The sequence below is a fragment of the Mchenga conophoros genome, linkage group LG22, assembly GCF_057382185.1.
Source record: "Mchenga conophoros isolate Kocher_MC1m ecotype Shallow Benthic linkage group LG22, M_conophoros_male_GT1.1, whole genome shotgun sequence".
NCBI lineage: Eukaryota > Metazoa > Chordata > Actinopteri > Cichliformes > Cichlidae > Mchenga > Mchenga conophoros.
This window is the reverse complement of record NC_140546.1, coordinates 34069547-34097125: the sequence shown is the minus strand read 5'-3', so window position 1 is coordinate 34097125 and position 27579 is coordinate 34069547. Positions and strand designations below refer to the sequence as shown.

Genomic DNA, 27579 nt, shown 5'->3' with positions numbered 1-27579 from the left:
CCACTCTGGAAAAAGAACTGATCACAGAAATTGTTAAAAGCTCTAAATTACTTTCACTCCGATGCCCATGTGGGGTGTATATCAACTTTTGGCCTCAACTGTACATTCTGGGTTAGAGAAATTAATCCAGAAATACGTTAAATCTGCATTCTACCTAAAGGGTGCCAGATGGAGATCTATGGTTGCTAAAAAAAAAAACCCTCCAGTCCTGTACAAGTTTATGGGAAATTGGCTTTCCAACTTTATCTCTGTAAACATTATTCTGCTGAGCTTCGGGGCTCAGTCATTCGTTTGAAGGAATATTGAATGAAAATAAAGTCTGTTTAGTAAATGTAGGTCATACCATGTTTCATATTCTGTGCTATGAAATCATTCGCTTATTGGCTAATAAGTCATTGTCAATCACAAGTCACAAACCAAAGACTGTACGGTTGCCACGGTGCTACAAATGGGTTACTTTGTAGATAGCTCTTACCACCTTGTGAAACATGGAGTAATCTCTTTACACCATCACCTTAGGCCTCAGTTGCACAGGTCTATAGATGTGTCAGGAACACCATGGGAAGGTCCTGGAAAGATCCCCGTTCTCCACCAGTTAGAGACTGGTTGCTGGCTGTCACTGAAATCTGTTACAAAGAGGATGCTACACCAAAAACCTTGTGACTGCTTTGGTCAATAGCAAATTGAGGCGCTTGATGACCTGTCTGCATATACTCACTAACAAAGAGGGAGAGAAACTTAAAGTGCAAAACAGGAAACTTATTTTGACTTCAAAATCAAATTATGCCTTACAGCAGAAACCAGTTTCAAAAGGGGCAACTTTTACTTGGAAGGCAAATGGTCACTATAGACTGTGTACGTAGCACTTTTCAGGTTCACTACCACTTTGCAATTATTTAGTGTTTGCAGACATCTTCCACTCAATCCAGGCGTGACCTTTTCAACCAATTTCTCCCAGCAACCACTCGAAAACTCGCAGAAATCGAGGAATATTCATGTTTTCTTAGCAACTGGTGGTTGCAAACCGGTTCCTAGGCTTGTGTGACTCCGTCACTCACACTTAAATCAAATAGACAAACCCACACACAGACTGGCAGTTTTAAAATGTTTATTAAAAAATAAAATAGAAAAAAAATATTTACATAAAAATGTCAAAAAGAACAAAAAGAAAAAGAAAAAAAGAAAAGCTGGGCAGTGGTTCCCTCTGGCCACTGATGTCCATTTCGAGGGTCACTGCTCACATGAATCAGCCAGGACACTGAGGGGCTGCCATCTTTCTCTGAACAGCAGCCACCAGTTTAAAATCCCTCATTGTATTGCAATGAAGAGGGGGGGTGTTAATATTACATTGCATCTACATGTACATGTGTATGGCAAAATCTCAGCGGTCCAAGTCAAGTATCCAACTCTCCTCGCTTCCTTTTCCGCCTCACTTTTAAAACCATCGGGAGAAGTCAGGACAATGTGGAAGAGCGCAACTGAAGCTTTGACCTAATTGTTCCTTTTTCCTCACCAGAGGGTCAAAACAAAGGAAAGTAGACGGGGTGAGTTGGCTACACCGGACCGCTGAGATGCACAATTCTTTATTCCATAGACTTCCTTGGATACTGCATGTCAGTCTTTGCTGTTAAGATTGCAGGCAACTCTAACAGAGCCAACAGCTTTCGATCCCCAATTTAATTTTTTTTGTCTCAAATCATTGCTGGTTCTGAGCTCTAGAAGCAAAACGCGGCTGTAAGAATCTCAGTTTGAAAGGGTAACTTCATTCCTCTTGTTATCAAATTACTATTGGCCTACAACTGCATGAAAGTCAGTGCTGAATGTTCAATTCTGATTATTACCCTACAGACGGAAAATTATCTATAAAAATAAAAAAATGTAATAGGGAATAATAGGGTGAGAGTGTATACGCCAGAAAACATCAAGAACTTCTCACCCTTTCCATTGGTCAATGATTTTGATTTTTCTGGTCAAATTTATTAAGTATGAAAGGAATTTGTAAGCTGGAGGTTATGATTAGCTCGTAATCAGCTCTGCCCTGTGACCTATCGGCCAAAACAGCAAACCTGCTGTGCAGTTCTGACCGACAGATCCGAGCTGCCATGGTTCAACAACAAAAGACAAAACAAAAAAAACCCCAAAACAAAACAGTGCAACAGCAGTGAATGCGTGCAAGTAAGAAAAAGTCAGGAATTGTTGACGGACACTTTGGCCCTTTGCGAAGAGCACCCGCAGAGAGCAAGTCGCTCTGTGGGTGGCGCTCGTTCGTGAACGGTCGGGCGTACGATTACCAAAGAAAAAGAAAAATTCAACTGTGGTGGCGAGTCACGAGTCTTTCTCACACACGTTTCACTATGTCACACACTACACAGACTCAGACCCGACCACTGACATTAACATCCCCCTTGTTCCTTACATTTGACTGACAAGATGCAGAAATACTGGGTCTTAAACACATCATGGCCTTCATACAAACACAAGGGAGTTGTGGCACGGGTGGGGGTCAGGGGATGGGGGCTAGAGTTTACATGTGTTGGCTTGAGAAGTCTGACAGTCAGTAACATCACTCTAGTCCAACAAGCAGTGAGTGTTTTTTTTTTTTTTTTTTTTTTTTGGGATACATTTTTTTTTGCTTTTTTTGTCAATGGGAAAAAAATAACCCCAAAAATAAAATACAAGAATTGACACAATAATTAGAAGAATCCACTTGCATAGTAATAACACCGGCATGTGTAGTGTTTCTGGGCGAGTCACAGCCTTCGACAGCGTGTGTATTTGTGTGGCGCGGTGTGCTCGCAGGAAAACGTGGTACACACACATACACACCCCGAGTAAACACAAAGAAAGGCATTGCAAACAATTAGCGGAAGTACCTGGCAATCGAATACACACAAGATTCCTTAATGGAATCAAAATATAATTCCCTTCACTCAGGGTCCTTGGTTCAGGAAGAAACCCCCCACGCCCCCACCCTCGCTCCCTCCTCCTTTGTCCAGGACCACAAAAAAAGGAGAGAAACCTTATCGCTGAGCATCTAAAGTGTTGGTCTGCGCTAATTTACAGCTGCGGGCGAGAGCTGACCTCAGCCCTGGGATCAGATTTTCCACAGCCACGCCCCCTCTGACACAGCTCAGTGACTTTCTGCCCGCCATTCTTGATCTTCTAATTCAAGTCAGATAAGCTGTTGCCTTCGTGGCCCCCAATGCTCCTACAAAAAATATTAACAACAACAACAACAACAACTTTAAAAGAAAAAATGAACACAAAGCCTAAACAAAACAGGCTGAAAATCCTCCGGGCGGAGAGAGATATGGCCAAGACAAAGCTATCAGGCCAGCCTTCTTTTGCCAGCCTTCTCTCCCCAAACGACAAAATGAGACAACGACACATTCCCGTAAGAGACGCAAACAGATACGCGCAGTCACACAATCCTCAGGTGGCCACAAAACTTGAGCCTCTCCCTGTGCTTCAAGGATATCCCAGGGCAGAGTTTCATTCCCTCAACTTCCCCTCAGCATGCCTTAGAAAAACTGGAGCGAGGAACAAAACTTCCATAGGGAATTTTTTTCCCCCTTTTGTTGCCCACCTCGCCCATTTTCAGAAAACATGTGAAGAGAAATGATCAGAAATGCCAAGATGATGCTTTTCTGATACGGCTTCCCTTGAGCAGACCACATTTAAAGAGGAGAGAAGAAGAGGGGGGAGGGGTCATTTCAACCTGGGTCCATCTCAACCTGATGGAGAGATGCGCACACACACGCACACTTTAGAGATGCTGCCTGGGGAAAGGTTTCGTAAACAAAATTTAAAACTCTACAAAAATAAAATAACAGTATAAAAATGCCTTTACATATACACACACACGAAATTAAATAAGCTCTTACTTTAGTTTCAAAAAGAAAAATAACATTATTGCACAAAATGGAGAAAAAAACGTTTGTTTTTAAGTGTATTAACTGTAAAAAGGAAACCGTGGGCAGCTTGGCTGCAAGGGTCGAGATGAGGTCAAGTGAGCTTAGCAATACTGTCAATGCCAAGTTCCAAAAAAGTAAACCGACCTGAACGCAGAGAAGGAAGACACAATACTGAAAAAAAATGGAATTAAAGTCATGCAAAAAAAAGAAAAGAAAAAGGGGAGGGAAGGTACAGAGAGGAGGAAGATGCAGAGCTGAGGGCTGCTGTTCCATGTTGAGGAGCCCTCGGAGTAAAAACTGCTGGTCTCTGGTCCTCTTGTCTGCCTGTCCATCCTCCTTCAAGACGAACGAAGAGCCACGGCATGCAGTCGGAGAGGAGACGGAGGAAACGGCGAGGAGAGGTTTCTATCTGCTCAGGCTAACCGGCAGGCTGTCCCTCTTCCTGCGTCGCCAAGTGTTGCGGTGATGCTGCGCGTATCCACGGTTAGCCATAACAGCGTTGTTGACCAGTGGCGGATTGTGGAAGCCCTTCCCGTTGAACTTGGCTCCGTTCTGAAGAGAGATGGAGACGAGAAGAAGACTGAGGGAAAAGGATCAAGGCTGTGATCCCAACAGATTTGTGTGCGGACTTGTCTTTGTGGTTGCTCTGTGTTTAAACATGAGCAAAACCACAACACAGAAATAAATGCACGCTGGAGCTAGAAGGCAGGAACCGATATACAAGCTGCCACTGCTGTGAAGAAGTCTTTGCCCCCTTCTTGGTTTCTTTTGTTTTGCATATTTGTCACATGCACATGATTCAGATCAAATAAATTTTTATATTAGACAGAAACATAATATTTGGCCCACTCTTCTTTCCAGGATTAAATTCAGACATATTGGAGGGTTTTCCACCATGACTGGCCTGTTTAAGGACACGCTAAAGCATCTCAATCAGACTGAAGTCTGGACTTAGACTAGTCCACTCCAAAACCATTAAAAAAAAAAAAAAAAAAAAACTGGTTATAACCCCAGTGTGTTTAAGCTTCAGAAGACAAACTGATGGTTGGACATTTTTCTGGATTTTCTAGAGTTCATGGTGCTCAGTTAAAACAAGTCATCCAGGTCCTGAAGCTGTAAAGCAGCTGCAGACCATCACACCATTAGCACCATCATGTTTTGATTGTTGCAATGATGATCTTTTCTATAACATTCTGTGTTAGTTCCACAGCTGATGTTTGATGGGCTCAAACTTTACAAAAAGTTAAACTTTTGTCTCGTCAGTCCACAGAATATTTTCAAAAATGTGGGACAAACGTTTTTGTTTTGTTTTTTTAGTTGGCAGCGTTTGTTTTTCCTAAGGAACTCTTACTGAGGCAAGTAAGGCCAGCAGTTCTGTATTTGTTGTTCTGGGTTCTTTTGAGACCTCCTAGATGAGTTTTTGAGGCTCTTAGACTATTTTTTGGCACACCAGCCAATTCTGGAAAAGTTCATCAGTGTTTCAAGTTCTCTTCATTTGTCGACAGTTAATTGGCTGGATTCACAGAGCTTTGGAAATGTCTTTGTGACCTTTCCCAAAATAATAGACGGCAACGACTCCACGTTTCATCCTTTGAGTTTCTTTAGTTCACGGCATGATGATATGTTGCCTGTTAAGATCGTTTAGCCTACTTCACTTTGTTACACAGGATATGTTTTAAGTGATATCTTGATTCATCAGGTCGTGCAGTAATCAGACCTGAGTGTGGCTAGTGAAACTAAATTCATTTTTCCACATAATGTTAGGTAGGTTTGGATGGGTTTTTCCCCTTTAATACTCCAGTTATCTGAAACATTTAAGTGTGACAAATATGGGGGAAAAAACCCCAAAACAAAATAAAAAACAAAACAAACAAACAAACAAAAAAAGCGCACAGTATTATTTGTGCTCTTCTTTGATTGAACGTTTCCAAACGATAAAGACTCACAGGATTGGACAGACGAGTCATTTCAATGCTGAAGTAAACTCTTCAGTTTTTACATTTCGCAGTCGGTTTTTTAAAGCACTCACCACTTTTTAAACGTCACCAAAACATATGAAAAGCCAGCTGCAGATTTTGTCATATTCCCTTTTAGATATATTATGCATGTGGTATGGAAAACTAATTTCCATAAATAGATGTCTGGCATTTGTATCAAAACCAAACCTCTTCATGGTGCATGCATTAGGAGGCGTGGCTCCCTCTGGGTAATGCAGCGGCCACATTGACCAATCATTACAATAAACAGCAGCGACCAATGCGGTGCATATGGGTGAAAGCTAGCTTGGTTTAGCATAAAGGCAGGCACAAGAAAATCACCAGTTTTTAAGCACTATCACAGCTGCAGCAATGTCATTAGTTATTGGAACGCAAATAGCAATTGAATTTTTTATGTAACCTGTACAGAATAATGACAGCATAAAATGAGAAATAACAAACGTGACATAGGATGAAGATGCTGAAGAGAGACAAGAAATGAAATGACAGAGTGGAAACCCTGTGTGGGAGACAAGGTTGTCTCAGTAGTACATTTGAGTGTGGTTGTGGCATCCAGCGCCTACCTTATGTGTGTGGCTGGAGTGGGGACTGGGCGGAGGCTGGGGGCTGGAAGGGGCAGGGGCATGAGCATGGGCTGGGGGGTGCATGTGGAAGAAGGGGGGGAGCCCGGTGTCTATACACACCTGTCTGCCAGGCATGGAGTGCATTGCTAGACCACCGGGCAGTGAGACGCGAGCCTGGGGAAAGAGAGGCAGAATTTAAATTGGAAATCTAGTAGTTTAGTTTTTTTTAAATCGAATACTGCAATAAAAATCTGCAAAAACCTGCACATTTTATGTCTTGTTCTCTACCCTACTGATTTAATATGCTTCATTTGTAGTCCAAATTTTAACCACCATATAATCCCATTTTACATGTAAAATTCAGGCTAATTCAGGCAATCACTGCTGCTTGTCGCCACGGCTGCGTGCCTACCTGGGAACCTGGAGGCATGAGCAGATGGTGTCCCCCCATGCCAGGTTTGCCGGTGCTCATGTTGAGGCCTGGAGTTAAAGCTAGGCCAAGTGGTGGGAAAGGCGGGTAAGCTGGCAGGGTTGGTGGAGGGAGGGGACATGGCAACGCTGAATCAGAGTCCTGATGGATCAAAGCAGAGGACATTGTTTAAAAAACAAAAAAAAAACCAACAGATTTCCATCTGAATACTAGAATAAAATGACAGTAAATTAAGCTGTACTACCATGAGAAGGATAAGAGGCATGTAGTTATGTCATGTGTGTGGCAACATTATCCTTTTATGCTGGATGTCAAGTGCATAATCAGAAGAAACTGTTTGGTATTTTTCAAGAACTACATCAGAAATACAAGCAGCGTGTGCATTGTTACTCGTCCTGCATGGGGTTTCTTACGTTATCAGACCCAGACAGTGAGGACACTGATGAGGCGGACGAGTGCTGCTGGGGGCTGGAGATGGACATGGGAGAGTCCGCGCTGTGGGGTGACACCGAATCCCTTTGCTGCTCATCTGACCCAACACCACCTCCCAGCACACAGTTCTCTTGCTCCGACACAGGCTTTTTGGGAGGCGACACTAAAGAAATAGGATTAGTGGTAAGAATATATATCATGCTTTTAAAAAAAAAAAAAAAGCTGATGCTTAATGAGACAATTTAATAGCATCAGTGGGAAAACTGCATCTATTTTGTTTTGAAACCCAATGATTTGTACCTCTGTTGTCCGGTCGCACCAAATCTCTGCCCCCCCACTTCTTAACGATCCATTCCCTGTAGTCGATCACTTCCTTGGTCAACCTGATTATCCTCCCCAATGTGCTGCAGGGACAAGATAGAAACATTTAAATAAAAAAGCTCTTCTCTTATCTAAGGTGTCAGTATTACTTTTAAATAGCTTGGATTCTAACCTTTCACAGTCTTTGTTGGGATATGACTGTGCAAGCGGGGAGACAGCATGACTCAGGACAATGAAAGCATAATTAAACACCTCCTTGACTTGCATGGCACCGTAGGAACCCCTTCCCACGTCATTACCTACAAGGTGGAGGGGAAACAAGAGAGGAAAATTTTAAAAAAGACCAATTTAACCGGTTTTAACCAAGTTTTACATTTTCTAAAATTGTTAGTGGCTGTTAGACTACTTGTTACTTAATTGCAAAATGTGCAAAGCATGACTGATCTTAAAATGTATTATTCAACACACAATGGACAGAGTATTGGAGTGAGCTATATAAAAATACATGTGATTAAAGTGCACTATGCAGCATTTTGTATAATACAAGCTTTAAAAAAATAAACCGTCAGTGAGTGAAATGCGAAATGGGATATTTGGGCCCTACACTAAATGCCTCAACGCTTTTCTTCAGCTTCCCTGCACCCCAATAAGCTAACGTTAGCCAAAGGAGAACACTAATCACTAAAGCCAGCAAATATCAGCTCTCAACACAAGACAAAACCGAAAATAGATGGCACTCTCCCCAAAGAGTCCACACTAGCTAGCTGCTTTAGTGGGTATTTAGCAAATTGTCTAAATTAGCGAGTAGTATACTGTTAGCCAATGCTAACCAGAAAAAAAAAAAAAAAAAGCCCCTTCTGGCCAAATGCGTAGATGATTCAAGACAAGGACAAACTTGGGATAACATCAGCAGGGTATTTTCTTGACTGACTTTCATTTCATTTGGAGAATATAATTAGACTATAAGCTAGCTCTGTTCTGGCTAATGCTAGCATGCCTTCTAACACAGATATAAGCTAAGCTCCAACACTGTGAGCTATCCAGCTTAGTAACATAAGGCCAGTTAATACACTCCCTGGGCTGATCAGGATAGTGAATTAACATTTTATTTTCAAGCTACTTTATCATCTAACACTGCAAACTACTACCAGAGTAACATAGCATAGCTAAATTAAAGCCAACTGGCTAAGTGTAGCTTTCAATAGCAAAAATATCTTAAAGTATTCAAAAAGTTTTCCAAATGTTTGTATTTTATGTCCGTTTTACATATATACAGCATCTTTAAAAATCATTTTATTGTTTTAAACAAATCAATCCAGGTTTAAACCTTTACAGTACCGGTAATTGGTTTAAACATTTAGCTGCTGTGCCAGTCTTAAGACGAAGACCAAATGATACTAAAAATTAAAATCAAACATAGTATGACACACTGATGACCTCTCTTTGGATCATAAATGCCAACCTGAAAATGTAGCTTAAAGTCTTATTTGTTTAGAGACAGATGGTATTTCACACACACCTGGAAGTAGAGGGTCCTCTATGTAGAGCATGGATGGCCTGTATCCATTTGTCATGCCCTTCATAATCTCCTCTTTGGCTATGTATGCGCCTCCATTTTTAATGCGAATCCCTGTTTTCAAGTAGTTGAAATTACGGCCATACAACTCAAAGAACTCGATGAGTAACACTCCCAGGTTCTCACTGGGGTTGGTGGGATCGATACGAGGATGGAGCTGAAGAGAAAGGAAAGAGACTGGATTAGGGTGTATTTGAGACAACTGCTTCACTAATAAAGATTCGATTTTATGTTGTCCTACAACAGCTAATAAACTACTTCTGCTTATGCCACTATAAATACATACATACGCACACGATATTATCAAGCAGCACTACTACAACATAAGCCGCTTCAACTGTTGTGACATGACATCCCTGTACCTGTAGGAAACTGATGACCATGAGGATGAGACTGTAGGAGCTGATGCCCCCGGTGAAGACTTCGTTTAGATCCCTCTGCAGCAGAAACTGCTTCAGCACGAAGATCAGGTAAGGCAGCACTGGATACTTCTGAAAGCAAAATGCAGGGACAGATGTGGAATGAAAATGCCTGATTCAAACTATAGATTAAGTAAGAAAACACCAGAGCGCAGCACAGAATCTTAAGAGTAAACGCAGATAAAAACAAATTGACTTGGGCTCCAGCTACATAAATCACTCAGGAGAAAGAGGGTTTCTAATGAGATATATGTAGAACTGTGAGTCAGAAACGAGACTAGACTACATTATAAGTAAAGAGATGAAATGATGCGGCTGACTAGCACGTCAATCATTATCTCATTAAGGGTGTGAATCTTTGTCTAAAGAACAGCCTAATTCATGACTCAGGGACAGGCTGGTGCTTTGATCCAAAGCGACGGTGAACAACTTTGAACGTGACGCAGTTTAATCTTGTAAACTAACTCGATTCAGAAACCACCCAAAAAAAAAAACAAAAAAAAAAAAAACACTTAGAACACAAGCCCAAATGAATCCAACAAATCAATAAGTCAACTTTAAATAAGAAGTGTCTTATATAATGCTTTTCCTTATATTCATCATAAATATTGTTAAAAATTTGGATGGTCAATTTTTTATTTCCCGTTTTTGTTCTTGGCTTTGTATGATTTGAGTGATCCAAGTGATTTGATTTGAGAATAGCAGATATCCTTATACAGTCACTGCAGGCACACAGAGACGATTACTACTAGGGCTGCATGATTAATCGTTAGAAAAAAAAAAAAAAAAAAAAAAAAAAAAATCGCAATCTCGATTCATACTTATGTGCGATCTCATTTCCAAATGACAATGATTTAAAAGAAAAAAAAAGAAAAAGAAAAAAAGACGACGACTGTACCGCATTTTTTGTTTTTATGTTTATTTGATGTATTTTGATGTAGGCTAGGCAGCGCCTGTATCACCTACGACAACTGAGGAAGTTCAGGGTCTCTCCAAAGATCCTCAGGATTTTCTATACAGGCGCTGTGGAGAGCATCCTCACACAGAACATGACATCGTGGTTCGGGAACAGCTGTGTGAAGGACCAAAAAGCTCTCCAGAGAGTGATCCGTACAGCAGAACGCTGCTGCAGGATTGCTCTCCCCCCGCTTCAGGACACCTACACCAGGAGATGCCGGACTAGAGCAGCGCAGATACTGAAGGACCCGTCCCATCCTGGCAACAAACTGTTCCAACTTCTGCAATCTGGTAGAAGGTTCCGCATCTTCCGGGCAAGGACAGAGAGACTCAAGAGGAGCTTCTATCCCCAAGCCATCCGTGCCCTAAACACACACACCCGCCCTCTCACATCATCTATAATTGACTGAGACAGGACTCTTCCAGACACTCTAAACCAAGGCACAATGTACATTTCAATTCCTTTAACTTTAAATATGTTTATATTGTCTATCCTGTAAAATAGTCAGATGTCTATTCATATTAATGTACAGAATTCACCTGCTTGCTGCTACTACTGCACATTCACCCAGTGTGTGTGTGTGTGTATGTATGTATGTATATATTGTTCTTCCTCTACACCCCCCCAATTTTTGCACATGTCGAGGAGCGTGTCAGGCTACATTTCACTGTGTGTTATACTTGTATAACTATGCATGTGACAAATAAAGAACCTTGATTTATTGTTTTTATGTTCAGTCTCAACTGTTACGAAGTTGATGTGCAGTTAATAAGTGCAATAAATATTTATACTGGAAAAGAGAATCGTGAGAAAATCGTGATCTCAATTCTAAGCCAAAAAAAAAAAAATCGTGATTCTCATTTTATGCAAAATCGTGCAGCCCTAATTACTACTGAAAGTAATGTTTTATTAGCAAGTCAACGAAGCTAAATACAGAAACTTTCAGTCGTTCAATGTACGAATTGTTACAACCCCGACTTCCAACTGTCAAGCTGCCAACTGGGCCAAACTTTCTAAAAAGCTATCAATATGAGCTGCGTGTGATAATCCAGAGGGACCTGTTTTTTGATTTTCCAATTGAAAAGGCAGCACAAGCTCCTGGCAGAATGTGTGTATCTGTGCCAGTGGAGCAGCAGAGCGCTGTCAACTTTTCAAATATCCTTTTAAGGAGTAAGAACAAGACTGCGGGATGCACTGAGGCACCTGGCCACTAGGGGTGCAACGATACACAAAATTCACGGTTCGGTTCGATATTTTTTCGATACAAAAAAAAAAACAAAAAAAAAAAAAACAACGTTCATGCCTTTTTAATTTGTCATTTATTAAATTTTCACGGCACATTCTGCACCACATCTCTGTGCGTTCATCATTTGTTTGAAGCCAGCTCACCTCCTGCAACTACTTTTCCGAGAATACGCTTTTGTGGTTCGGACTCCTCCTGACATTTCTTTGGAGGTGGAGGAACATCACAGTAATTGCTTAAAGGAGCTTCTTCGACATCTTTAAGAGTTCTAAACAAATGTCTGTCCTCCTCCTGAAAATCTTATGTACGCAAACACGCGTTGCAACTTCTTATCTTGTGCGCGTTTTTTATTTTGACAGCGAATGCGCACCTGCGGACCACTTATGTGCAGCCCTGGTTATTTAGCTCGTCATATTGCAGCCACAGAAATTCTTTTGTCCATGAAACCATAAAGCTGCACTTTCTTTTTGCCTTATAGTCTGATTTGTCATAACTTCTCCGTTTTGTGGTAAGCTTTTCTTTGGCTGTCACTTCTTCACCCTGACCTGTCTTATTTGGCTCAGCAGAACTAAAATATAAATCCTGCTGCTTTTACACGCACACTCACATAACGCTCAGCGATTCTCTGCGCGATCAACGTCTCACATGTTTAAGCTGCGGGAGATTTCACTTGTCATGTTTGCATAGTAAGCTAACGATTGATAAGACGACGTCAGAGGAATTGGTGCGCAAATTATCGTCACTCACCAATCAGTGCTGTCGCTCTCTATACACAGTTCGCGCGATTGCAAAGTGAAAGCAAAAAACAAGCGCAAATTCAAACGCGATTTCAATATGTCACATATTGACAGTGGCTCACCGATGCCAATGACATAATTACCCAGCTACATTTCCGAAAGAATGCAAAAACATTGACATATATTTTTCCTTCCTACGATAGCCCGACGGGCAGGGCAGAGATAGATTTTGGTAGCGCGACAGAAAAAAAAATCGCTAGCCCCGGGACGTCGGGCTAGAGATTTTGCAAGCCCTGTATCTGATTGAGAAATCACTCATCTGTGGAAAAGAGTTTATTACAGAGAAATGGCTCTTTCCAAAATAAAAGCTATACTATACGCTTCTTCTGGGCTATATTCTCAGCAGCATATTAAACATATCAGGTCCCCATAAGGAGAATCATGTGCTAACGGCTGTCTAAATGACTCGGGTAAAGTTTGAAGAATGCGTGCTTGTTGTTTTTGTCTGCTTCCACTTGTCTTTGCACTAGGATGATGTCGGTGTAAATGTGCAGTCATATTCGTTGTGTTCCCACTAGTGCTTTCAGGTTAATCTCGTTAAAATGACCTTAACGCCACAACACGGCAAATCTCCGTTAACGAGCTACCCCTGATAGCCCCGTGCATGGGGCTAGACCGCCAACACGTTAACGAGCTAACTGTGCTAACACACTAGTTCCCACCCATGTAATTAAGCATTGCGTGGCACATCCAACATACTGTTTTACTTTAGTCCATGACGCGCTTACCTTCAGGGTCATACGTCACATGAAAACCAAAATAGTTCCAAACGCCAGATCTGAATGAGGGCGGGGGAGGTTCAATTTGCCATGTTGCAAGGAGAGCTTAACTTCTGTCTCGCTAGCTTGCCCTGCGCTCAGTGAATCTGCGTTCGACTACTCCACCTAGGCTGCACTGTCGAGCGCAGATCCACTGAGCGCTCAACACAGACAGCATCGTCAGAAGGAAAGTTGATCAAATAAATTAAAAATTTTGTATTGTTCGATACATGTGCGTACCGAACCGAAAGCACTGTATCGAACGGTTCAATATCGATACGAGTATCGTTGCACCCCTACTGGCCACCATGTGAAAATCAACTCTGAGGTGACCTTTCAATGACAAGACTGCACCGAGTCTGTCACACCCACATGTTCACAACATCAGCTCTCTGGGTTGGTGTAGTTTGTGGTTGTCAACAGCAGGCTTTCTCGCTGTGACGTGCATTCCCAGCGATCGCCGTTCCAACATGCAACCACGGCAGCAAACAAAAGCCCCAACAAAATCTGACAGCTCGCGGCAGCAGCGGCACCTGGAATTCCTTTCCCGCATTAGTTCCTAAAACTGTGACTAAAGTGGGCATGGATCAAACTCGAGCAGGAATTTCTGTGCGAAACTCACCTCTGCTGTGCAGATTTAGCAACAAGAGCTTCAGCAGGACACAGACTCTGACGGAGTTAAATGGGGGCTTGACGGAGCGATGTTGCTGGTTCTGTTCCAGCTTCACTTTGGACATGAGATGAGCCGGTACAAGATTGGAGTGAAGTAAAGAGTAATGGTTTAAACTGCTGGGTAAGCTATATTCAAAGAGGGAATTTCCAATTTCCACCTCACTGCAAGACAGCAATTATGTGACTCCAGTGTTTTTTTTTAAATTCAAATATGAAAACATGACCTTTTCCTGCTCTCTTCCTCCATCTGAGTGTATTCCTTCTACTGTGCACTGTTGCCTTCTGGTCTAAGTCAACAAAGAAAGCAGTACCAGAACTACACATAGCCATGAAGTTTGACTTTAGACAACAAATTATAGGAAATAACTAAGTCTCCCCCTCTGTGCCTGGTACGATTTAACACATTGCTCATAAGTAAGCAGCAGCAATGCAAGTCCCCATGTTAAAAACAGCAAATAATATGCCTTGCTGTGAGCTAATTCATTTAGCTAACAACTTGTCAGTCCATCACTACACCAAACATGGCCACTCCTAGCTCCATAAAGCCAGCGCCCACAACCAGGCAGCAGACTGGTGAAGTGTGTGAGTGGGGTAGTTATTTGTGCTACTGCAAAAATAGGAGAAACATCCACAGCCAGCAGCCAGCGAAGCCCTGTGAGAGTGCTTTAAGATGGAGGGGTGATCATCAAAGAAAGGTCAAACAGTTTCCAGTGACTTTCATGTGTTTTTGCTTCAGAATCCCAGCTCTGTCCGCAAATCACAAATGCATCTTCAACCAAAGCCGTTGATCTAATTTGCAGTTTTAGGGACAGTGATCTGGTTTAAGCCAAAATGGCATGGGTTCTAACTTCATGCTTTGTCCAGCTCTCCGTCAAATTTGATGAAAAACGGCTTAGTTTTGTGTGTAATCTTTCTGACACACAAACATATATGAAGTAATACCCCGTCTGTATCGCCAACCATGTAAAATCTCCAGCGCTGAAGGCACCTCTCACCTTCATGTAGCCTTTAATGAAGCTTGCAGCCTTGACTCCAGTCTCTACGTTAAAACTGATGTCCACCTTGACGTCAGTCCTCTGGTCGGTCAGCTTGATGATTGGCACCTGAAAGATGAAGTGAAATGGCTCAACAAACACTACAGTCATGTCTTTCTGTAAAAACATGCTCACTGTGTCCTGGAACACAAAGAGGAAAAAAAGGAACAACTGTCCCAAATGACAAGCTTTTAGAAATAAAAGCTAATCCAAAAATGAAAACTCAGCCATTAACTACTTATTATCATGTCAGTCAAGAAGGCACTGAAGCCTGTGGTCGCTTGCCTGGTTGTGTGCACAGCCCACACGACGACTGTGCGGGCCACTGAGTTGCTGTTTTCAAATGTATCCCTGCAGGATAGGAGCTATAAACACCTCCGAAGTAGGTGCACACATTAGCCCGAGCTGCAGAGTGATGGCTTTGACACAATGAAGGGAAGTTGCTGTGGAACCGAAATGAGTCGATAAGTAAAGTATGACTGACCTCGGCTGAACAGATGACGGCAAGTTTTCATTTTGGGTGAACAAGAGCAGACAAAGTACGCACTTCAGCATTCGCATCATAGTGGTTTCCAAAAAACAGCAGACTATTAATCAATAAAGAAATTGACAGAAAGTCCACCACAACTCAGGAAATGTGTCACCTGTGAGGCAAACAGATGGACGACACTGATGGTGTCTCACAGGTTAAAGTGGACATTAAAGGGAATAAGTCAAAGCTTTATACTTCTGGGCACTGGAAGTGCACAAGAGCTTTTTGGTGGCAAATTTTGTTTGCCTGGATTTCTTCCAGCTCTCCTCTTGATTTCTCTTTACTGGAGCTACAAGCATTTATTAGTTAGTGTGAAGAACTATCATTTTATCATTAGGCCAAAGCAATCAATTACTATTTTATACACAGGGTGGAAATTTATCATGTAGTTCCTTACTGAGAAATAAGCAGTTTTTAATTTTGACATTTATGTTAATTTTCTGAATTGTCTTTATTAATCCGTCTGTTTCTGTAGAAACATTTCACAAGTTTCTTTTGTAGAAAATACTGAGCTATAAAGATACAGATGTCATGTAGAGCCCAGCTGATACAGCAGGTGATTTAACAATGTGACGTATTTGACAACTGATTTTTTTTGAGGCCCACAAAACAGATTTCCATCAAGTTTATTATGAGTTTCATTTATGTTTTCCATTTTCTTCAAATACTCTTTTATGCTACTCCGGACTCTGTTGCTAACCAGGAAATTGCAGATATCGTGTCAACAAACCATGCTTTTCATTTAGCAGCCACTGTGAATGGCAATACAGTAGGGCTGCTCGATTATGGCAAAAATGATAATCACGATTATTTTCACTGAAATTGAGATCACGATTATTTGACGATATTTATTTAACCCTTTAAGACCTACTATAGAACCAAGTCCACCAGAGCTTATATTATTTTTTTTACATGCTGTATGTTGTTTACATGCCATTTGTGGGAGCATTTCAAGTTGCTATACATCAATACAACTGTTATAGCCCATATTTTAATAATATGTATGCATTAAGTGCATAGTAATTACATAAATTGCAAAAAAGTGCAATAAACTACAAAAAAAAAATTGAAAATCGCTTTTGTTTTGTTTACATAATTTCTACTTCGAGGAATTTAAGAGGTTTATCCCTCAAAACTTTAAATACAATAAAGTTGCAAAAAATAGTTTCCCACCACAGGAAATTTATTTTGAGTGTCTTCATAGTTTTATTTTGGAGATACAGCAATTTTTATATACTGCAGGAAAAACAAAAAACAATCCTATGATGCAAATTTGCAAAGAAAACAGCAGGTGCATCATTTTACTGTGGGAAGTGTTACGAACAGCTGATAGGAACGGCAAAGCATGTTTCTGGAATATTATGTTTTTGTTCATGCAAGCGCTTTTTATGCAATTTTTGCAAAGCTATATGTGGAACGAAACCGTGACCGAGGACAAGCTGATGGCATAAGATGTAAGTACAACTCCTCCGGTTTCATATGTAAAACAAATTATTGCGCTAGCTTACACGGTTCAGGTTCTACAGGGATTTAAAAATAGTTACGCAAAACGGAGCGTGCTGCTCTGACCGGCTTTAAAGGGTTAACAATGACTTTAAAAAAATAGTATAAAATAGTGTGCAACACCACTGAAGTTTTTTTTTTTTACCTCTCTTTTCAACCAACAGCAGTCACTCTCCAAATAACTTCTGCTTAGCTTTCCGAGCTTCCCTCGGGTCCTCTTAATCAGCGGTCTCCAACCTTTTTTGCGCCACGGACCGGTTTATGCCCGACAATATTTTCACGGACCGGCCTTTAAGGTGTCGCGGATAAATGAGGGAGGGGCTAATAATCGGCTCAGTCATTTTTAATGATCGTTGAAAGCCCAGATCGTAATCGTGATTAAAATTCGATTAATTGAGCAGCCCTACAATACAGTTAGATTTGCAAGTCGCCAATCTATGGTCCAACAATAAATCAGTGCGACTCGACTAGCTAACAGGTATCCAACTAAACCTATGGGATAGTTTGGACTAATATATTAGAAAGCATTTTTCACCGTCAAGTGTTAGTTTTTCTTTGTTTTGTTTTTTTTAAGAAATACCAGCCAATAACTCGTTAAAGTCTTCTCAACCAGCTGCAATAAAGGATCAGTTGCTGGCCGCTATGAACGCAGAAAATAGCCAATATTGGCTGATAGTATTGTCCCACCAATAAATCAGCTGTGCTCCAGTGTGATGGCCCAAATGCAATGACATGCTATAGGTGCACACAGGCACAGAGTGGAGAAGCACGACCTGCTTGTCTCTACTTACTGTAGCCTTGTCCAGCACTTTAATGGAGTTAGGGTCGGCAACTTCATGCTTGCGAAGAGCTTGTTCAAGCTCTTGCAGTGGCGGGCGCTCCCACTTCCCAGTCACCATCAGGTCAATATCACTAAGGGCAAAAAACATACATGAACTAATTTAAACAAACATTAGTCCTAAAATTTAAATGACCTCGCAGCAAAACAAATCAGAAACAAAATTAAGTTGGCTATTTAAAAACTGAATAAATTTAAATCCTGCTCTTACCTTGTTGGAAGGTACAGCCCTGTGCTGAAGCTGCCATATATTTGGACCTGGTAAAACATGGTTACAGAAGTGTGAAAATGACCGAAATCACTGTCATTCATGGCATACAAGCTGACGTGTTACAGCTCTTCACATCACATTTTAACCATAAAGGGCTTGGCAACTTGCAACAACTACACTTCTAGCTCATTTGCGGTGGTGCTGTATATATCCAGTTCAAATGTTTGCAAACGACCAGGACTTAGGCATTTCCGGCTCCCTACTTCAGAGACTGTAAACACTGCCAAGTTAAGTACGCTGCCAAATTAAGTACACAATAGCAAAGAACAAAAATGCTGTGCTTGAGGGCTGCAAGTGAATGCTCTCCAAAGGAAGCGGAGTCATTTCCTTTTCCGTCAAGGCAAAAGCACCACGACAGGCCAGGGTAAATACATGGAAATGAAAAGGGAGGCTGGGACAATCTGAGGCTTGATCCATTTACCTGACAATGTGGCTCACAGCAGAAGTGGTGAAGACTGGCAGCCAACAAATCACTGCTGCGCGTGTTTTACATGATTAAGCAACGAGAGAGGCGGTGCATCAACCGCGCCTCGCTGTACTCTTCTCAACCAGCTGCAAGATCCTCCATCACCATTTCTACACCTCTCAAGTGCGAGTACAGACTAGAGATGGCACGATACCACTTTTTTATGTCCGATACCGATACCGATATCATAAATTTGGATATCTGCCGATACCGATATGAATCCGATATAGTGTTTTTTAATCAACAAAACTGTTTTTTAAAATATCTTGCTGCATTTTGCAAGTCTGCAAGTTCATACTCAAGTTTAAAACAACAACTACACTAAAGCTATTCTGTTATACCTGTATACAAAAAAAATATTTCATAGTTCAGCAATACTGATCAATCTAATAAACTTAAACCTACACCATCCTCCCTATTCTGGTATTTTAAAGAGTACTTAGCGTAAATATTAAGCAACCTAACTAATAGGGTTCCAACTCCCAGCAACAACATAAATAAATAAAAAATAGAGAACCACCCCTCACGCGCCACCTCATGATGCTTAATCGACGTAATCAACCTTAATTTGATGCAGTGTGAAAAAAATGCACAGAAATCAATTATTTTTCAAGAAATATTAAATAGATTCAACATCTTTCTTCAACAAAATTGCAGACTGCACAGATGGTACCTTCCCAAAGGAAAAAGTACTATAGCTTACTAGGGTATATATATTAGACTTAATAGTCACTATGTACAGTAATTGACTTCTATTCATTTTACATCAAATTAAAACTTTGGGTGTCAGATAATTATTTATTAAAAGCTCGACATTTTAAATGAGAATAAGAAAGAAAAGTCTGTCTTTGTGCCCCCTTTTCCCTGTTCATGCCCTATCGGCCCCCCTGGCTAAACTTTGCTAGATCCGCCCCTGCACAGTTACAGCCGTCAGCTGCTAGAAAAAGATCCTGGTGTAGAAAGAAATATTAAATAAATTGTAACAACAGCTTATCAAGCTTAAACGTTCTGCTGTTGTTCAGCCGCTGGTTTCCTCTTTCTGGTGCAAAGTGGGCCAAAAACAAACGGAGTCGCGACAGAAAAGCCGATCAGCTGATCAGTTTCACGATTGAAGTAGCAGCCGGAGAGCGAGAGGCAGTCGCTTGTTAAGCTTAACGTGGGAATGCTTTACAAACATTCAGAGATGGACTTACACACTTGCTTTACTTCTCTCGGGGATAACTTTGTCGGAGATGAAATGCCAGGTTGCTAGCGAAGCTCCAAATGCTATCCAGACCACCGACAGGTCCGGCATGCCACAGCTGCTCTATCACGTGATGCATACTGCTCCGACTGCTAACGTTCTGAGGTGAGTTACGGCGTGTTGCAAGTTTTGTGAGGTGCTTTCGTGATATTTAATGGATCGGATTACATTTTTTATTTTTCTCCGATATCCGATCCAGTATTTTAGGTCAGTATCGGACCGATACCGATACGTAATATCGGATCGGTCCATCTCTAGTACAGACACTAATTTTTCTGTTTTAAAGAGTGTCTCATAACTGCTTTCCAGTTAGTTAATTATGTTCTCATTCCTTCTAAGGAAACTACAAAACAGTGGTAGTATGAGGTCAGTTTTTGTTGGGTCTGACACATAGTACTTTTGTTAAAGAGGAACAGTTTGGTCAAAAGTGTGAGTAAGAGATCGATGCCAATCTCACGTCTGTCTGTTATTTAGAAAATTAAAACTAGGAGTCTGTTTGTTAGCTTGCGGTTTAACAGGAGGAGGGGTGACATGTGCCAGACTGAAACTTGGACGTGCACACCTACGGTCCTGTGACGCTGCCAGGTAATTAAGTCACTAAACCTGGCCAAAAAACATCCGAGCTGACTAATCTCTCACGCCCAATCACACTTCCTGATCGCAATAACTGATGTCATCTCTTGTCCAGTGATATTTCAAATGTCATATTAATACATTTTGTCTTTATAGTTTTTGAAATGTTTGTGCCTAATTTAAGCTCATTTTTAAGGGTTGTAGCCTAATGAAATTATTCAGTCAAAAATAAATAGTTTTTAAAAAGCACTAGCCGAATTTTCAAAATTTAAGCATGTTCCTTTAAATAATAAAATCATTGAATTAAAATGTACAGCTGTTAAAGGAGGGTGTAGTGAGAGCAAGGCTGGTATGCATAGATGTGCACAGTTAAAAAACAAACAGTTGGTGCTCCACCTGCTGTGGATCCAGGTTAGTTTCAAAGACTGCCAGCTGCGGCCCAAAAAGATCAAAGGTAGCGTCTTTTTCCCAGACAGAGAAAGAAAAAATAAAATAATAATTATTTAAAAAAAAAAAAAAAAAAAAAAGGGGGGGGGGGGGAGAGACACTGTACTGTATTGAAACATTTGATAGTTTCAGCTATGATTTAGGAACACTGACAGGATATCAGTGAAGTCTCTGATTTATGCTGATCCAAACAAACATGTGTGCGTGTGCATGCGTAACATACATCAACAGTAGGCCACAGCTCCTTGATGACCACCTCTATCCGGTTCACCACCTCCTTCCTCATAGCTGCCTCCTCCGGCCGAGGAGATATGTATTTGTAGAAATCCATCACCTCTTCGTGGAGTCTGGACAAAAGGACAAATAAGGGTTAAGTACAAGAATGAACTAAAAATAATCCAACTACGTGGTCACTGCTCTGGAAAGGTTCACACTGCTACTGCCGATGTATACATGTACTAACAAAGCTCATGATTACATGGACACTGCAAACTGAGAAACACTGCAACAGCATAATCGATGCCACAAGCAGATCTCAAGGTGTAATGAATATGCACCTCAGCCTGGTAGTGTTACAGCACTAATGAAAGCTTCCCTAATGAAAATGAACTTCGACTTGCAAGAGTGTCACAGGGTTCAAAACCTTCAGGAAGTGGCTTCTCATTTTAGCAGGTACTGATCGTCATGTTCAGTGTTTAATATGACAAATGCGGCAGGTGGCGGATTGTATCAGCTGTTGCTAATGAACCTCAACTCTACAAGTGATTGATGACAGCCCCCACCCCCCAAAAAAGCATCACTCTGTAACATCCCGGTAAAACCAGATCACGAGTAATGCTTCTTCTCTGCACCACAGTGTCATTTGAGAAAGCGCATTATCCCAAATAAGCTGCCATGTAAGGGGACTTATACTCAGTTCCAGCTTTGTATTCTTATTCTCAGACTCCAGATTAGCTTTTCACAATTCACACATCAATATAATCCTTAATCATCTTACACTGGTCCCCAGTTCATGCTCTGTCTGAAGGGTGAACAGAAGGTTTGAACAGCAGGTGGGAGGGCTGGGAGATGACCATATTGGGGATATCTGCTCTCACTGACATCATAGAGAGCCAGGAGTAGAAAAAAAAAATAGTGTGTTTAAAACCATCTGAGGCCAAGCTTTCAGGTCACAGAGGTACATAAACTGACCTCAAACTTTGTTTAACGTTTCTATCATTGAAGCATTACATATGTGAGACAATGAGAAAAGAATTTTAGGTCTCCAAGTATTTTCAGACAGTAAGTTTTATATTATATTGTTAAAGTGATTAAAATGGGTAATATTCCAGTGGAGTAAGAGTTACATTTAACAGTTGCATATTATGTTCTTTGGACATCTAGGCAAATTTTATTTGAAATCGCTGACGGCACATTAGACTAGCATGGGCCCACTTTAAATTAGGAATCCATTAGCTAGCAGTGACCCTGTTGACTGATATCAACATACTGGAAAATAAAATGCCATTAACCAGTGTCGCTGGCCCATATGCATCAGCTGTGGTGCTGTGCGATACTGCAAATTTTGTTATGATCCAATACCGAGGAAATGCAGCCATATTGCAGACACTGATACGTTTAGTGCATCAAACGGCTTATGCAGTGGAGAACACTGTGTCATGACTTATGAGATTAATTATCAATAATTTGTAAACTGAACATTTTAATTTTTCATAGTGGATGTTTGAGATTTTTGAGGGGGTTTCTTACATTTCCCCCAAAAGTAAAACGTTAACATAGTTCAGTGGGCTACATACTGAACTCGGAGAATACAAACAAACGATCAATCCTATTCCGCTAGTATCAATCCAATACCAGTGTTGGGGTTGGGTCATTTAGACTGATCTGACCACCTGTAATTGGCTGTGTCGCAAAAATTTTAAGATTCCTTCTTTTAAATAAAAAAACTAAAAAAAAAAAAAAAAAAAAAGCTGCGTAGATGTTACTTTGTTATTTTATTGATCTGATTTTATTGATATAAATATATTTTGAAATTGCAACTTTGTAAAACCACGTTACTAAACCTGCCTGATTCAGTAACAGTCAAACTGAAATAATTTGATATATTTGGTTTTTGTTAAAAAGACAAAACATAAGTTTTTCTATGCCTTTATGAGAAGTCTCTTAGATCAGTACCAATTTAACCATCATAGAGTCGGCTAACTGTAGCCCTGCCCCATATTGTAACCACCAGGCCAAAAATAAGCCTGAACTAAAGTGGTCAACGTGCAGAGGAGCTATGCTTTGCAGAATACTCATCTTCACTGAATACATTTGGCTTACGGAAAGACAACGGCACAACACACACCTGAGGTTTTGAGTGGAAATTGACCAAGGTTTAAGCAAAACACTGGAGGGCCAGAGTAGGCCTGGGAGTCTCCCAGGCCCGTTGTTGATATGGATTTGTGTTTGACAGCAGGGCACACATAATGTACAGATTTCTGACCAGTTAAATGCCTTCGAACAGAGGAAGTCTGTTTGACCCATTCTTTTTTTTTTTTCCTAGGAATGCATGCCACGATGCCAGTGTGAAATACAGAACAGGGGGGGACTGTCACAATCAATTACCAGAGCCCTGAAGAAAATGCACTCAGCCCCATGGGCCCACTCCTTGGTGAAAACTCTGTCAGCAAACCAGTCAGTCCAGCATGTATCCATGCTAACCGTCCAACGATTACACTCCACACAGCCCACAGTTAGAATAATAGCTATTACCAGAGCCATCCCTGACAAGCAATCTTACAGTAAACACTCAAAGCTTACAACTTTACTCCACCACAACATACAAGTATTTTTATGTTCACACTGTTCCAGTTTGTAGTGAAACTCCCTCTCTGTGCAGAACTTTAAAGGGCACCCCTGAAGGCAAACCAAAGCAACACTAGTCGGCACACAAGCTGAAACTTGTGTCAGAAAACTTGTAGAACCACGAATTACAAGATGAAATTCACTGTGGTTTCAGAAGAAAACATTCATTAACAACTTCAAATTTCTCAGCTCACTTAGATTTCACTGCAATTGGGAAACTCTGCATCACGCATGTGGAACTGCTTTCGTGACAAACACTGTTTCGTTGTTACAGAAGAGTCCCAGATGGGTGCAAGCAGCCATTACAAATATCACAAATTCCTGCAACACATTCAGAAATTCTTCGCTCATTTGTTTCAGGAGGGCTTCGGTTAGTGCTCAGTTATACTTGAAAATCAAAAGCTATTCAGTTAGTGTTTTTATTACACCAACAATGCAGATATTGCAAATTTAAACAACCCTTATTTACCATTTATAGACATTAATTTTAGGTGAACTCAATACTAAGAAAATATAGCTAATCTGTGGCTAAAGCGAGTTCCTGGAAACTGATTTTAATCATACTTCAGTACTCTGGGATCCACCCTGTATGTTATGTCATATTGGCAGATCTCTGCAAATAGGGAGTGCACCCAAATTAACTTGGGCACAAAGGTAATTAATTCTGAACTAAAGCACGTACCTTGCACATAACTAGTCCTTTCCCCCACAAATTATATCGAATTATGTTTAAAACAGTCAATATTGAGAATTAATCTCGCAGGTTTCACCTCCCACGCTCACTGTCAGATTGCCAGATTACTTTTCGGATTCACCACAGCAGATTGCTAACAGGTTAAGTGCAGTTGTCCATATCGTTCAAATTAAGCTGGTTTCAACCTCGTCAACAAAAAAAGATGTTGTAAATAGATTATCATATTTAATTTCTAGTTCTGTGTAATTACATTTCACTGGAGGAATAAAAAGGTTGTAATTCTGTTTTAAACAGTTTTTCCCGTTAAGTCCAGCCTGCATAGGAAACCGTTGGGTAAATTAGCTTTAGGCTCCTCGTTTAGGCTAACTAACGGACTACATTTAAAAGCAGCGTATCCGGTCGGCACCTTCTAAATAAATAAACCATTAAGAAAATCTACTCAAACTCGCTTCACGCCAACACATTATTCAACACTTCAGAATACATTTTATTGCTTTACTTAATAGTTGGGCTCGACAGCTTGTTGGAATTATCGTGTTCGGTAACGGCCCAGTTTAACCTTCTGAATACCAAATCACGGCACTTCCGGTCTTTTTCTGGCCGTCTGCGGCTGCCTTTACGCAGCTGTAACGGTTAGCTAATCAGCCAACGGCAAGAAGAAAAATGTCCAGCTTACTCTCCAGTACTCAGTGTACCGCCATAATCCAACTGCATTGCAAAACAAGAGTATAATATATAACTATACTGTTTATATTGCCAAACAGACGACAGCGGCAGGAGACGTTTGTCAACTTATTACAGCTTATTTCACCACAAATCAGCGATGCGGTTAAGTCACTCACCCGAGTACCCCTGGGCTGTACTCCCTCGTCTTCCAGGGCGTGCAAGTGCTCGCATAATTGCCATTAGTGCAGTTAGAAATCGAATAATTCATCCCATAAGTGCTCGCCTTGTTGTCACTTTTCCTTCGGCCCGGGTGGTGACTGTGTGGTTGATTAATAGGTACAGAGGGGTGAACCTGATGCTGGTTCACGCAAATCTGCTGTAACTTGAAAGCCTGGTGCTCCTGCGGGTGACGGTGATGGTAAAGGTTGACATTATTGTCCATGCTGTCTCTCAAGTTGAAGAGCAGGTTGGCACCCCCGACGTTATTATTAATACTCCCCGTAACATTTCTATCCATAGTCCTCTCGAGTGAGCAGCTGGAGGGGGGACTGTCCGTCCCGGATTCCTGCGAAGACGACGAGGCAGATCCCGTTTTATGGGACGCAGTTTTCCCCTCACCTGGCTCGCTGATGTTCGACGGGGTTAAAGAGTTGTGTACGTTCCTGTTGGACAGTGCTCTCCCTAGCGGAGGAATCGCATTGCCGTTACCGCTACTACTGTGTGCAGCGCCGTTCGTGATGCTACGATGGCTGCTGCCGTTGCTCAGGCTTCCTGTAACGTTACCGTTGCTGCTGCAGATGCTCTTGCTCGAAGCCACGGCGGTCGCCACATTTTTTAAAACCGCGTAATTCACACACTGGTTGTGGTTTTGATTGTGGAGCTGCTGCTGAGCGGAGAGAGTCCGTACTCCCTGAGAGGTCTCCCAGACGTGCATCCATAAGGCGTTCGCAGGTCCTTTCTGTTCGGGCTGAATCCAAGCTACCCTCGGATCCATTCAACTTCTTTCTCTGGTAACCCCCCCGACAAGTCCCTAACACTTCCGAGCCCGTGATGAACCTGCGCCGCTTCTCGGACCTTTCAAAGGTCGCTACGCTGTCCGGGGTTACGAGAACAGACACGTTTGAACATTAAACCGAATTAGGACCATTGATAAAGTGGCCCCCTTTTACACCGCTAGCTCGAAAATTTGCTAGCCGATTCCTACGGGAATTCAATATGGCGTATGCTCTTCAAAATCCACACGCATGCGTCCTACCAGGGATTTCTTAAATGATTACTGCGCCCCCCCCATCCGCCCACTCCTTTATCGCTCCTCAGCCGGGAGACTGATGATTTGAGGGGATAAATATTAGAATTTTTATTTGATAAATAATTCACTGGACAACAAATGAGGTACACGGTAAACGTCGATAATGAATAAAATGACCTGGGGTCTTTCTATTTTTTTTTTATTTTTTAAATAAAGCAGGGCCTGGCAGTCCGCAGATCCTTGTGCGCTCAGTTTCAACTTCCCCGCTTTCACCAGTGGGTGGAGGAATGGATGGGTGGGTTCAGAGGGGATCCCCATCAACACGAGGCCGGACAGAAGCTTATTGTTGCACAAATGATTGACTATTAACGTCCTGGACACGAATGCATGTCTTGAAATATTCACGGATTAAAGAGAAATCAGATATATAGATTTCCCCAATTTATATGTTATATACTCATTAGACTAGAGTTCGGGGACATTAACAGATTTGGCCCTGCAGAATACCTGACCTTTTCCGTGGGTGATCTAGCTATGGATCCGCAGCTTCCTCTGAAAGACAAAAACTGGAACCATGTAACTTTTAAGGAAAGTATAATTTACTTCAAAAGGAGATCAGGCCATGAGACTGTCGGCATCCCAAACACTTGCTCGAGGCCACAAACTCTGGCCCTTGAAATGCTGCTCACATACACACAGCAGTAAGCCTACACTGCAGTGCAAACACAGACTGTATATAAGGACATAGAGGCTTTTCATACGATCTAAGTACAACAACACAGTAACATGGTCCCCCCCCCCGTCTAAGCTTAAAAGGGCCTCCTTTTCCCCCGTTTATTATTTCAGATGCACACTGCGGACCTGGATTCCAAATGTTCATTTTGAAGTGAAGCACAGCAGGTGGTGTTCATCATCCCAGTATCTCAGTACTGCCCAGGCCCCACCGGTAACAGCAATTTCCCAAGCCATTAAACACTACGGTGAAGGAGTGGCAGGCAGGATAACCAGCACCTTCTGGGATGTGTATGTATTTCTTTTTAAAGAGTATCTTGCATAATGCCTGCCCCCAACCTCTGCTACTCACGTGCAGCATGTGACATAGCCAAAGAAACTCCCCCCTAGAGCAAACTATGTGT

The 27579-nt window shown here is 41.5% G+C and overlaps 1 protein-coding gene across 2 annotated transcripts; it reads right to left on the bottom strand.

Annotated features, from left to right (window-relative positions):
- Positions 1–1091: 1091 nt before the first annotated feature.
- On the bottom strand, positions 1092–26424 carry tent4a (terminal nucleotidyltransferase 4A). 2 transcript variants are annotated; one of them, XM_085261823.1, is made up of 13 exons: positions 25371–26424; positions 21211–21334; positions 18199–18245; positions 17941–18061; positions 15076–15183; positions 9596–9724; positions 9177–9390; positions 7830–7956; positions 7637–7740; positions 7318–7499; positions 6887–7045; positions 6475–6648; positions 1092–4466 (listed from the first exon to the last, which is right to left on the bottom strand). In XM_085261823.1, the coding sequence occupies exons 1-13, from the start codon at positions 26186–26188 to the stop codon at positions 4320–4322; spliced, it is 2454 nt and encodes an 817-aa protein (XP_085117949.1). In that variant the 5' UTR covers positions 26189–26424; the 3' UTR covers positions 1092–4319. The 2 variants fall into 2 exon arrangements, with proteins under 2 accessions (XP_085117949.1, XP_085117950.1); XM_085261824.1 differs by having other exon boundaries at positions 6595–6648.
- Positions 26425–27579: the final 1155 nt, after the last annotated feature.

Excerpts from the sequence above, each read along its gene's own strand:
- tent4a (XM_085261823.1), bottom strand. The coding sequence starts at position 26,188 with ATGGATCCGAGGGTAGCTTGGATTCAGCCCGAACAGAAAGGACCTGCG. Across the intron at positions 9,391-9,595 it reads TGGTCATCAGTTTCCTACAG|CTCCATCCTCGTATCGATCC; the intron begins GTACAGGGATGT and ends CTTTCTCTTCAG. Across the intron at positions 7,046-7,317 it reads CACTGTCTGGGTCTGATAAC|GACTCTGATTCAGCGTTGCC; the intron begins GTAAGAAACCCC and ends TTGATCCATCAG.